The 12891-nt window shown below is 46.8% G+C and overlaps 1 protein-coding gene across 2 annotated transcripts in view; it reads left to right on the forward strand.

Annotated features, from left to right (window-relative positions):
• The first annotated feature begins 273 nt into the window (after window positions 1-273).
• FHOD1 (formin homology 2 domain containing 1) overlaps window positions 274-12891 on the forward strand; it is a 1641100-nt gene continuing 1628482 nt past the window's right edge. For both annotated transcript variants that reach the window (XR_013603775.1, XM_078670473.1), the window contains exon 1: window positions 274-696. Coding sequence is in view for 1 of the 2 variants with exons in the window: in XM_078670473.1 (XP_078526599.1) it covers window positions 535-696 (162 nt within the window). In the remaining variant the exon portion in view is untranslated. The remainder of the gene's footprint in view (window positions 697-12891) is intronic.

The raw sequence follows: 12891 nt of genomic DNA on the forward strand, positions 1-12891 counted from the left end.
CTGTGTGATCACCGCCTCCAACTCAGTAAGAGGGGCGTGGAGTGGCCATCGCTATGTTCAAAATAGCAGGCGCAGGACACGGCAAGTCTTCACCCAAATTTCAACAACTCTTTCTCTCGCACAAATAGGTGACAATAATCCCAATATGGCACCTTCCCCTATTGTTTACCCAGTTGCTAACTGCACATTCGCCTCAAAACTATACGCCCCTCCTCCAACACTCTCCCCTCCTATAGTTGGGCTTTCTTTCTCTTCAGAACCCCTCCGCCCTCCTTCCTTACTTCCGGGATAGCCGTCCGGTCACGGCAACAGCGGCTGAAGACAATACCAAGATCTCCATGTTCAGACTACAACTTTAGTTGAATCTCCGGAGTTTGGCAGCGACTCGTACTCGTCCCATTCGCATGCTAATAAGGGTGGCAGATATCTTTCCCCTTGTATACCCGGGGCAGTAAATGTAATCCCTTACAGAGCTGCACACCGCAGTAGTAGTAACTAAAAAACTAGTCACAACTCCGGTAGCCTCTAGCCGCCATGACAGCCCCCTGCCGGGTTCAGTACCTCGATGACCTAGACCCATTTGTCTGCACCAATTTCCCGGAGCCGCGGCGGCCGCTGGTGCACAACCTGTTGCTGAGCGCCGCCCTGAGTGAGCAAATCCCAGGACTGCACCGGCTTCTACAAGCTCCACTAAAGGTATTTTGGGCTGTAGACGGATGGGGAACTGCTATTGGGAACCAACCACACTAATCGGCCCGAAAACACTGGGGTCAGGGAGTATCCTATTGTATCCCTGGGACGTCCTGTGATATGAGCCGTAGCCTGGGGCTAAGAGGGAAGGTTTCTGGAGGGAGGTGGTAGAGAGGGTATTTTATCTATTTATTTTTTTATTTCATGCGTTTTTGTATAGCGTGGAATTCACCCGAAGGTGTCAGAAGTAACGCTTCACAATAGGAACAGTAGTGCAACATGAGGAAAAATTACAAGTCCGCATGTTACAAGAGCAAACGTTACGTTAAATAAGGCAATAGTGCATGTATCAAGAGCGAACAAAATACAAGAGGTGGCAAACGATATGTTACAAGAGGAAAAAGTGACATGTGTATGTTACATAAGTGTACAAATGGAGGGATAATACTGCACTAAATGGCAGATACTCAAAACACTGGCTAAGGGCAGAGGCGCAACTAGAGTCCAATTTCGCAGGGTGGGGGGCTAATATAATTTTCAGGGGGGGCTAATTCTTCCAGCAATATGCAAAGTGAAGATGCGGCTGCGGTAAGACGGCGACAGACCCCAACAGCTGAACAAACAAGCATTTGCCAAGCAATAGGTTTCGCAGTTACGCGAGTTTAAGCTATTGGCATTATAAATACCAATGCCCTTTACTTATGTCTTAAAAACAAAAATAAAAGGCATTGTTGCTTGCAATGTTAATAGTCAATAGCAAATGCCTTTTATGTTTTACAGAAGAAAAACAAAATAAAAAAACAATGTAATTTACAATGTCAATAGCTCAAAATAATGTCATTGCGAGGCCTATTGCATTGTAAATGCTTGTTTTTACTAGCAGGCTAGTCTCTCTATTAGCGCTGGGATGCCTGTCTGGAAGCAGCTGTGCTCAGTACGAGTGCAATTTGATTGATTAATTAATTAGACTGGGATCTTAGCGTAGGGCAGCACAGCAAATTACCTTGCTGTGCTGCCCTACTCCAAAGTGAAAAGGCAGGAATGCAACGTATCTATGCAATATGGTGCATTCCTGTCCTTTCTCCCTTGACTGGTGCATGTTGCAAAAGTGCCTCCAGTGCATGCATGATTACTTTTGTGCAGGAAAGGGCACCTTCCTGCACTGAAATAATCCTAAGTGGCGTTTTCCACTTTCACAGAAACAGGAAAAAATGAGCATAAATAAAGACATTTCTCCCAGTTATGCCTCACCTCGGGATGCGTAAGGATTTAGCACTTGCCCAGGTTTACATGATTTTTTTAATCTGGGGCAGCGTGAAAACCCATGGGTGTTGCATGGGAAAACCCACCGCAATGCCCATGGAACACCTCCTGAGCACAGTGTAAGGTGAGGCAGCGTCGCCTTACTCAAGATTTATGAGGCCACTCAAAGCCATGCTGAGTGGCTTTGCTTTGCTTCATAAATCAGATTCAGAGCGCTGCGTCACATATGCACCACTTTACGTGGTGCAAAAATTGACGCAATGCTCTCATAATTAACTCCCTGGGTGTTGCATTACTTGGTCTCTCTGGACTACTTTCTTCTACAGAATGTTTGCTGGTTTAGTCACTGCTACTCATTCAGTTATGGACTGTGACCAGAAAGACAGGGAATTTACAGGTGCAGGGATTTCCATGCTTGTAAATGTGCCTATGCCAGCCAGTAATTCTTTTGTGTATTCCTTGCAGGTGCAAAATAAGTACATTTGATCATAAACGTGCTCAAATGTACACTTGTTATCAATTCTCAAGGTCTTCAATTGAGCCACCTGCTTGGTGAGCCCTCTGTTTCAGCCCTCTATAGAACCAAAAGGAGTCAAGCTCTAACCTGGTTCTAGAAAGCTCGGCTCGTAACAAACCTGGTCAGTTCACATCCAAGAGTCCAGGACACTCAGTCTAAGGTTCATGAGCAAGACCTTCTTTTTTGTTATTCATGAAAGAATTACTAATTTATCCTTTGAGACAATTGCTTTTATAGCACCTGTAAAACGAACTTACCTGCATGCATGCATCATGGACCCTAAACTGTTGTCTTTTCCCCCATTCCACCAGGTGCGCTGAACACGTGTATGTATCTATATCATGTACATGTGTCTTTTTTCTCAGTGCTCGTCATCCATGCCATGTATCCCTACTCTGGTGTTGTATACAGCATCTCCACCCCTCCCATGGTCTCTACAAATTTCGTAAATAAACTGCATTTATCCAAAGAGGACACGATTCACTTACATTTGTACTAGCGTAAATTCACCTTAGCCAAACATGCGAAAATCTGTCCATTACGCTTGGAAATTTAAAATGCTTTTTTTCTGGGGTGGTCGTGTATTTTTCTGAAAGCCCATTGAGCCAGCAACCGAATTATTTACTAATAGTTGTGGCATCAAATTACGCAAAAATACATAGCATGCTGACATAAATCAGTGCACGGACGATCTAATAGTGTGGCAGGAACATTACTCACTCCTGCATTCACCTCACAAAGGCGCGTTTTTTTCAGTAAAATGTTTTTGTGCATTAGCAAGACGGATCTGTCTGGAAATCACCGGCATTGGAGGGACAGATCAGCGACATTACGTCAGGCACTAACAAGACAACAATTGTTCAGAGACTGAATGGCGCTGTCCGCACCTCCTAAGTTAATCACTTTAGCTGGCTTCACAAATCTCTGCTAAAGGAATTGCGCATTGGCGCGATCTTGTTCGCCGGTACTCATATCGCGTTCCTCCATTGTCACAAGCAGTGGTTTCAGTTATAACAAAATAGCGCGCCTTTACTCTGTCGGCAAACGTGAGAAGTTGTTCCTTTCAGCCCATTTGCTTTCATCGCCCCCCAGGCTATTGGGATTCTGCAGTGGTTTCAGCTTTTGTCAAAATGTTTCTGCTGAGTTGCTTTGTGCCGCAATTTCTTCATATAATGATCCTGTTGATTGGAAGAAATGGCTCCGAAATGATAGGTAATCTCGCGCTTAATTTTCTTTTCTACCCGAGTCCTGCGGGTTACTTGGCTTTCAGGGTTGCAGCGCTCCGCCTCTCGAGTTCAGCAGGGGCAATGGATGGCTTCTCTTTCAGGACTTTCTGCGCCTCGGTTTCCACAATTTCAACTGTATGGCAAAATGCTGACGAGAGAGTAAATTGTAGTGCGCTGTCTGTGTTAATCGTCGGGTTAATTACATGCTATTAAGACAAGCGCTCACGCGGCAGCAGGGGGGAGGCGGGGGGTGGCCTGTGCGATTCACTTGTGGGAGCGATAATTGTTACCATGTGGTGGCGCGCGCTCACCCAAGTGAATCTCCAGACGTCCACGCGTTGCCATTGAAGGCAATGGAACGCGAGAACGTGCTTGGCTTAAAAGCCTAAGCGATGGCAAAAGGTCTTTTTGCCTTTGCAGCGCATGCGCGCTGCGTAGGCGAGACCTAAAAAACGGGCTGTGTGTGCACCCGGGAAGCTGTCTCAGCCCGGCTGAAGCACTTTGAGCCTAATGGGCGTTGCGTGCCTGGTTAAGGGTTTCTTTCACTGATAATTGGGGTACATACTTGGGAGTCTCAGCAGACACTAAAGGCAGGGTGAAGTGTCTCATTAAGGGTCGCTATATGTGGTTTTCTAGATAGACACCATAGAAGGCTTTCATTTTGAATGTAGAGATAGATTGCTAGTGAGGCAGTGTTGTGTTAGCTCAGATCCACATTCTGGTAGCACTCCCGAAGAAGGATTGAGCTGTAAATAGTCCCTTTTTAGGTTGAAGTCTAACTGTCTGGTGTTCTAACGATATGTTGGGGACATTCAGAAAACTTGCTTGGGAATGCACGCCGACAATTGCCTTTTTTGGATTGTAGCTCACGTTTGCTTGCTTTCTATTTGCTGTTTTTATTTGCTATAGGCTGTTCAGCTTGAGTTTGTCCCTTCCTGGCTTATAGTGTATTTGCTGTATTCTTCCACCAGTACTCACGTTTTGTAAACAGACCTTTACATCTTGTTCTTATCTTGTCACATTTGCCGTGCATTCAAAGACAAGAGGGCACATGTCAGGTTCTGTCTTCCAAGGGAGCTTAGAGTTTACTTTTCTTTCTGTGACTTCAAAGTGAGAGCACTTATGTGACAATCATGCTGGCTACTGGGGGTCGGAGGAAGGATGCACAGCGGTATTTTTTTCTCTACTGCGCAACAAAATGTAAATGTCTGTAAATGAACTGTGCCGATATTTCAGAGTATGTACAAAAGGGGGTGTTGATGGACGGAGCATCTGAACCAATCAAACACTCACACCCAGTCAAAAGATCTGGGTTTAATCCATCACCGTTCTTTAGCCCACTCTGCCACCCCAGCTCAGACATGGCCATATGCAAATCAGTCTGACCTTGTACCTCATGGGAACAGTCCAGCCCGAACTGCCAAGCCATGCCTTCCCTGGACCGGAAACAAGCTTCCTAGGACCGGTTTCTGGCTATTCAAGCAAGCCTGGCTGAAGACAGCTGAAATGCCAGAAACTGGTCCTAGGAAGCTTGTTTCCGGTCCAGGGAAAGCATGGCTTGGCAGTTCGGGCAGATCTGCTTCAAAGCCAGTGAACCATGTCAGCAGAGCTGCTTCAAAGCCAGAGAAACCTGGTCAGAAGAGCTGCTGTAGAGCCATAGAACCAGGTCAGCAGAGCTGCTCTAGAGGCAGAGAACCAGGTCAGCAGAGCTGCTCTAGAGGCAGAGAACCAGGTCAGCAGAGCTGCTCTAGAGGCAGAGAACCAGGTCAGCAGAGCTGCTCTAGAGGCAGAGAACCAGGTCAGCAGAGCTGCTCTAGAGGCAGAGAACCAGGTCAGCAGAGCTGCTCTAGAGGCAGAGAACCAGGTCAGCAGAGCTGCTCTAGAGCCAGAGAACCAGGTCAGCAGAGCTGCTCTAGAGGCAGAGAACCAGGGCAGCAGAGCTGCTCTAGAGCCAGAGAACCAGGGCAGCAGAGCTGCTCTAGAGCCAGAGAACCAGGGCAGCAGAGCTGCTCTAGAGCCAGAGAACCAGGCCAACAGAGCTGCTCTAGAGCCAGAGAAACCAGGCCAACAGAGCTGCTTTAGAACCAGGTCAGCAGAGCTGCTGTAGAGACTGAGAACCAGGTCAGCAGAGCTGCTGTAGAGACTGAGAACCAGGTCAGCAGAGCTGCTCTAGAGCCTAAGAACCAGGTCAGCAGAGCTGCTCTAGAGCCTAGGAACCAGGTCAGCAGAGCTGCTCTAGAGCCTAGGAACCAGGTCAGCAGAGCTGCTCTAGAGCCAGAGAACCAGGTCAGCAGAGCTGCTGTAGAGCCAGAGAACCAGGTCAGCAGAGCTGCTGTAGAGCCAGAGAACTAGGTCAGCAGAGATGCTTCAAAGCCAGTGAACCAGGCCAGCAGAGCTGCTGTAGAGCCAGAGAAACCAGGTCAGCAGAGCTGCTTTAGAGGGAGAGAACCAGGTCAGCAGAGCTGCTTCAAAGCCAGTGAACCATGTCAGCAGAGCTGCTTCAAAGCCAGTGAACCATGTCAGCAGAGCTGCTTCAAAGCCAGTGAACCATGTCAGCAGAGCTGCTTCAAAGCCAGTGAACCAGGTCAGCAGAGCTGCTGTAGCGCCAGAGAACCAGGCCAGCAGAGCTGCTGTAGAGCCAGAGAACCAGGTCTCAGCTTTGCTGTGGATGTGGGTCGGGGTCAGAGAAGTCTGGAAGTCCAGAGGCTGCGTCGCTCAGTCTTCGGGCTCCCTGCTGGACCGTCGACAAAGCAAACCGGCAAGTCACTGATGGTGCCTGTTTACACAGGGTGGTCACTCCTTGACCACAAGGGAGATTCTTCAGTCTTCTAGTTGCAGTAGAATGTCGAAGGTCTAGAGTTTCGTTTCAGAGTTTCAGTTCAGGATATTCTAAAGTCTCTAGACACCGCTCCTAGCTTTATAATAATGAATTACCTGCTAGGTCCCTCCTATGGGTGGAACCTGGTAAGGGGGTGGTTACACCCCTTTCCCTTTGTCCAGTTTCGCGCCAGAGCTGGAGCTGGAGTGCCCCAGCAACTGGTTTGAACCAGGCTATGCATGGAGCACCTTGTGTGCCCCAGGCAGTGTCTCATTTCTTTCAACCCACCCTGCCCCAATACACTATAGCCTGTCTAGGGAGGTGCTAGCACCTCCCAAGGCAGGAAACCTATTGTACAGGCCTCCCCTGCCGGAGTTTCGTCCAACAGCAGGAGGTCAGACTCGTGTCTGTGGCAGAAGCATCCATTTTGTGATGCTGAGGCTCTGTTTAACTTTAACCGGGTAAAGCTACAACTACATGTCTTCTCCCTCTAGAAGGGTGGAATGCTACCCCCGCAGCCAGGACAGGCGGGGGGGGGGGGTAGTATTCCAAAGCGTATGACACCTTACACGACATGTTTTGATAAAGCCAAACCAAAGTTAGCATTAACTGCGAGGATTATAATGCACTTAAGAGTATATGGTATGGCTATATCGTAGAACAGCAATAATGACATGGTTCCGAAAGCTGCAGACAGGCTCAGCTCATGCTAGAGCACCATCTCACATAAAACCAAGCACTCTGCCTCCAGGATTGTTAAGGCCTGGCATAGGAGTGACTTATAGGTATATATGTGTTTATTTATAATGGTAGGTATAGGAATACTATACCTGAGCAAGGGGTGATTACATGACCTTGCCCTAGCTGATCAGCCAGTTGTGTCAGTTTAGATGGCCAGCCAGGGGTGGCATAATACATGCTGCAGCCCCTGGTAGGCCTTGGATGCACCTATGCCCTGGGGTACCTATGGTACACTATACATGGGCACACAGGGTGACCCAATACCCAATTGGAGATGTACCTTAAGTACATGGAGTCCATTTTACATTGAGAGCAGATAGCCTGGGGTCCATATTAGCCTGGGGCCCCGATTAGCAGGATCCCAGGCCAACTAAGTCGAAAACCAGCTAAACACTAGGCAAAAAGTTGGGGTAACCATATAGTCAGATATCGACCTTCCTACACTCTGCTGATCTGCTGACCTGGTTCTCTGGCTCTACAGCAGCTCTGCGGACTTGGTTCTCTGGCTCTAAAGCAGTTGTGCTGACCTGTTTCTCTGGCTCAAAAGCAGCTCTGCTGACCTGGTTCTCTCCCTCTAAAGCAGCTCTGCTGACCTGGTTCTCTCCCTCTAAAGCAGCTCTGCTGACCTGGTTTCTCAGGCTCTACAGCAGCTCTGCTGACCTGGTTTCTCAGGCTCTACAGCAGCTCTGCTGACCTGGTTTCTCAGGCTCTACAGCAGCTCTGCTGACCTGGTTTCTCAGGCTCTACAGCAGCTCTGCTGACCTGGTTCTCTGGCTCTAAAGCATCTCTGCTGACCCGGTTCTCTGGCTCTAAAGCATCTCTGCTGACCTAGTTCTCTGGCTCTAAAGCATCTCTGAAGACCTGGTTCTCTGGCTCTAAAGCAGCTCTGCTGACCGGTTCTCTGCTGACCTGGTTCTCTGCCTCTACAGCAGCTCTGCTGACCTGCTTCTCTGGCTCTACAGCAGCTCTGCTGACCTGCTTCTTAGGCTCTAAAGCAGCTCTGCTGACCTGTTCTCTGCTGACCTGGTTCTCTGCCTCTAGAGCAGCTCTGCTGACCTGGTTCTCTGGCTCTAAAGCAGCTCTGCTGACCTGGCTTCTCTGGCTCCACAGCAGCTCTGCGGACCTGGTTCTCTGCCTCTAAAGCAGCTCTGCTGACCTGGTTCTCTTGCTTTAAAGCAGCTCTACTGACCTGGTTCTTTGGCTCTAAAGCAGCTCTACTGACCTGGTTTCTCTGGCTCCACAGCAGCTCTGCTGACCACATCCACAGCCAGAGAACCAGGTCAGCAGAGCTGCTGTAGAGCCAGAGAACCAGGTCAGCAGAGCTGCTGTAGAGCCAGAGAACCAGGTCAGCAGAGCTGCTGTAGAGGCAGAGAACCAGGTCAGCAGAGCTGCTCTAGAGCCAGAGAGCCAAGTCAGCAGAGCTGCTTTAGAGCCAGAGAACCAGATCAGCAGAGCTGCTTTAGAGCCAGAGAACCAGCTCAGCAGAGCTGCTGCAAAGCCAGAAAACCAGGTTAGCAGAGCTCCTCTAGAACCTAAGAACCAGGTCAGCAGAGCTGCTTTAGAGCCATAGAACCAGGTCAGCAGAGTTGCTGTCGAGCCAGAGAACCAGGTCAGCAGAGCCGTTGTAGAGCCAGAGATCCAGGTCAGCAGGGGCTGCTCTAGAGCCAGAGAACCAGGTCAGCAGAGCCGTTGTAGAGCCACAGAACCAGGTCAGCAGAGCTGCTTTTGAGCTAGAGAACCAGGTCAACAGAGCTGCTGTAGAGCCAGAGAACCACGTTAGCAGAGCTGCGTTAGAGCCAGAGAACCAGGTCAGCCAAGCCGCTTTAGAGCCAGAGAACCAGGACATTAGGGCGTATTTACAAGCTCCTTGCTCTGCCGCTGCGTCACTTTTCCCCACACAAAAAGTGAAGCACCGGCAGTGCAAGGGAATTGTAAATAAGTCCCATTGTGCCTATTCAAATGCAATAAAACAGTTATGTAATCTTCACACCACAGCAAAGGTGAAATAAAGCACCAGTTTCTAAAGTTATTGCTCTTTCCACAGTTACTGGTAACTCAAGTCTCCTGCCTGAGGTCTACTACATTTATTGTAATTTATAACTTCAGGTATTAAAATGCAAAGTTGTGTGAGCTATTAGCCTTACAGTGGCTGAAGAACTGCCTCCTACTATAGGACTGTTACGAGTGTCTACAAATCTAAGATTGTATTTTGGGAAGTAGATGATGCACCTCATGCCTGCAACATAAAACAAGCATTTGCAATGCAATAGGGCTAGCATTACTAAAATGATTACTAAAAGTTTGAGCTATAGGCGTTGCAAATGATGTTTTAGTTTTTTTGTTAAAAAATATTCCAGCAGTAGCATAAGTAATTAAATAAAATCCATGTAGACAAACGGTACTACCACCACCACTAATGCCACCAGTACCAATACCACCTCTGCTACAACCACCACAATTACTATAGCCACCACTTCCATTATTACTATTACTACTCTGTGGTGATAGTAAAAATAATAGTGGTAGTTATGGTACTGGTGGAAAATCACTAATATAAATTACAATACCTATTAATTTTTCTAAAGGCATTGCCTTTTACAATACCAATAGCTCTAGTTGCGAGACCTATTGCATTGTAAATGCTTATTCAGTGGGTCCCAGATATCTTTGGGACGGGATGTCATGGGAAGTAGATCAGCATAATTAGTCAGTTGTTCCTGACAATATATTAAATCCTTGATCCAGCCCTTGAACTTGAGTGCCCTTCCTCGCCCCCACCTACATGCAGCCGTAAGTTTGGCCATCAATACTGCCATAGCAATGTATCTGCAAGAGGGCGTTTCTATGAGTTCAGTATACCCCAATAACGGTAGTATTGGAAACATTGCCAATGTCCATGTCTGCCACTGGATTCAAGCTAGCCTGGCTGATGACGGCTGATTAGCCAGAAACCGGTCCTAAGATGCTTTTTTCCGGTCCAGGGAAGACATGGCTTGGCAGTTCGGGCTGGACTGATCCCATGAGGCACAGGCTTAGACTGATTTGCGTATGGCCATGTCTGAACTGGGGTGGAGGAGTGAGCTAAAGAATGATGATGGATTAAACCCAGATCACTTGACTGGCGGTGGTTGCTTGCATTTTCAACACTTCGTCCATTATCCCCTTTGGTTTTGCGTCATCTGTTCTAGTGCTTCAAATACCTGACGCCAATACTCAATACCCTTGGGCAATTCCATGCTAAATGTAGAAATCATCCCCACCATACCACATATATCACAACTATCAGTGTCCCGCAATCTGTATTTGTACAATTTAGCAGGCGTATAATATAGGAGGTGTAGGAATTTTAAATGTGTAATACGTAATCTGCTACTTGCTGATACTTGCTCCGTCAGTGAGCAGCAGTAAGACCACCGTTTGTCCGATAATTCACATCCGAGCTCTGCGTCCCAACGTCTGCACTCATGGCATTGTTCTACCACCTGTTGTGTATGCATAGTATGGTAAAGTGTTGAAACGGCATGCTCCGGAGAGGTGGCTTGGAGCATTGTATGAAGTGGGGCTAATTTCGGGGGCTCTAGTGGGTATGCCGGGGTAATGTCACGCATGCCTTGCCTGAGTCTCACATAAAGAAACACGTCGAATTTGGAAAAATGCAGTTGTTAATCCTCTTCTTTGAAAGCCCAGTTTAGATCCTTCAAATAAATAAAAAAAAACTATCTGCCCATTACTCTGCTGCCGGTACCTACTAAGATCTTGGAGAAACACCTGAATATCCAGCTGATCACTTATCTAGAATATCATCTGCTAGACCCTTCTCAGTTTGGATTCAGGCATAATCATGGTACTGAAATTGCATTATTATCAACAGTCAATCACATGACTTCCTTGGTGGAGGCAGGGCAGGCTGTGGTACTGAAACTTCTAGATCTATCTGCAGCCATTGATACAATATCCCTTAACCGGTTTATTGACCGTCTGCAGGAAATTAGGGTCGCAGCTCCAGCCCTTAGGCTTCTGTGCTCTTTCTGACTAAAAGTTCACAGACAGTGGCTGTGGATCAGTTTTATTCAGAGCCCATAACTACCCGATGTTGGGTTCCTCAAGGTTCCTTCCTGAGCCCCACATTGTTCAATATATTTGTTCCCCACTTGCAAAGCTGATAAAATCATTCAGGCTTCAGGCTTTGTCCTACGAGGACACATAAATAATTGTGATTATTCCCGAGTTCCGTAAGGCAAGGTGGCGAGGGAGAGCCTTTTCAGTGGCTTGATCAAAGCTCTGGAGTTCTCTTCCTCATTCCATTTCTTGTCTGCAATCCAATCTCCCTTTTCATAAAGTCTCACAAACCTGGCTCTTTTCTTTATAATGTTGCCACTACGGCTAGAATCACTTAACTTTTATCTTCTGTATCAGACTATCCGCACTAGTGCCTTGACGCCTTCGAGCATTTGTTTGTTCTTTATACGTTTGTTTGTCATTCATTCATTCATACCATAATAGAAATTTTCATTTGTATAAAGGACGTACATGCAAGGAATTTCCTGCCTGGCAATAGGATTGCTTTCCCACCTAGTTTCCAAGGATATCCATAAGATACCAGTATGTCCTATTTATGTCCAATATAATTAGTTGTTCTTCACAGTAGTACGCCTCTCTTTTGATTAAAGTATGTAATTGGGTTCGGAGCTGGTCCTGAATGTTTATGCCTGGCTCTTTTCTCCTCTCTGGCAGGCAAAGATTAAAAAACAGGATAGACTTCTAGTTGTCTATGGTTCTGAAGTATTTTCACATGATGATAAGAGGAAGCACCAAAGGAGAGAAGCAGGCTGTAGGAGGTGGTCACCGACAATTGGTGGTGCTGGATATGATGGGAAATGTAGTTTTATGGTTCCTGTTTTCTGTGTTTCAGATTTCAATTGAGTAGAAAATCAAGAGTTTGATGCACAATTCTCACCTAAATGACTTTAATATAATTGGAGTTCTCAGTTACAATATCTAGGACGTTTTTCATTCAATTTGATGGTTGCAGAATTCCAGTGCTTTTGTACTTGGGGGGGGGGGGGGGGGGGGGGGGGGGGGGCTTCAAACCATAGATTCACGTCTAACAGTAAGATAACATTCTTGAACTTTAGTATTAAAGTACAAATGGCAGCAGCCAAGTTGACTACGATGGTAATAGGGTATTAGGGATAGTATACTAACAGGGAGTAATGTATGCCCATTTGTATTACGAATGTAAATATAATTGACTCCACATCTGTTGTCAAAGGGAACGGCTCTAATATTATTTAAAAGTTTTTATGACTGATGAGTTGCCGTCACTGCAGTTCTCTCAATCTCTGTAAAAGAGTAATGGCCAAAACATTGCTATGACTCCTTCTAGTGCAACAGGTAGGGTATAAAGCTTAACATTTGAAACAAACCCGTTTTCTGTCTAAAAGCAAAGATTGCCTGATCTTAGAGCAGTTGGACTCGGCAGGGTTTAAATACTCACAGTATGGGTGCTAAGAGCTAGTGGGTAGTATTGACTTAGTCCTGCAGCACCTCTAAGGGAGGGCTATCTAGTTTTGAAGGTTTGGTTTTGATCTATGAAACCAACATGGCTGTCTCCATTGGATTATTCAATGCTTGAC

This window comes from Lissotriton helveticus, chromosome 12 (assembly GCF_964261635.1).
Source record: "Lissotriton helveticus chromosome 12, aLisHel1.1, whole genome shotgun sequence".
NCBI lineage: Eukaryota > Metazoa > Chordata > Amphibia > Caudata > Salamandridae > Lissotriton > Lissotriton helveticus.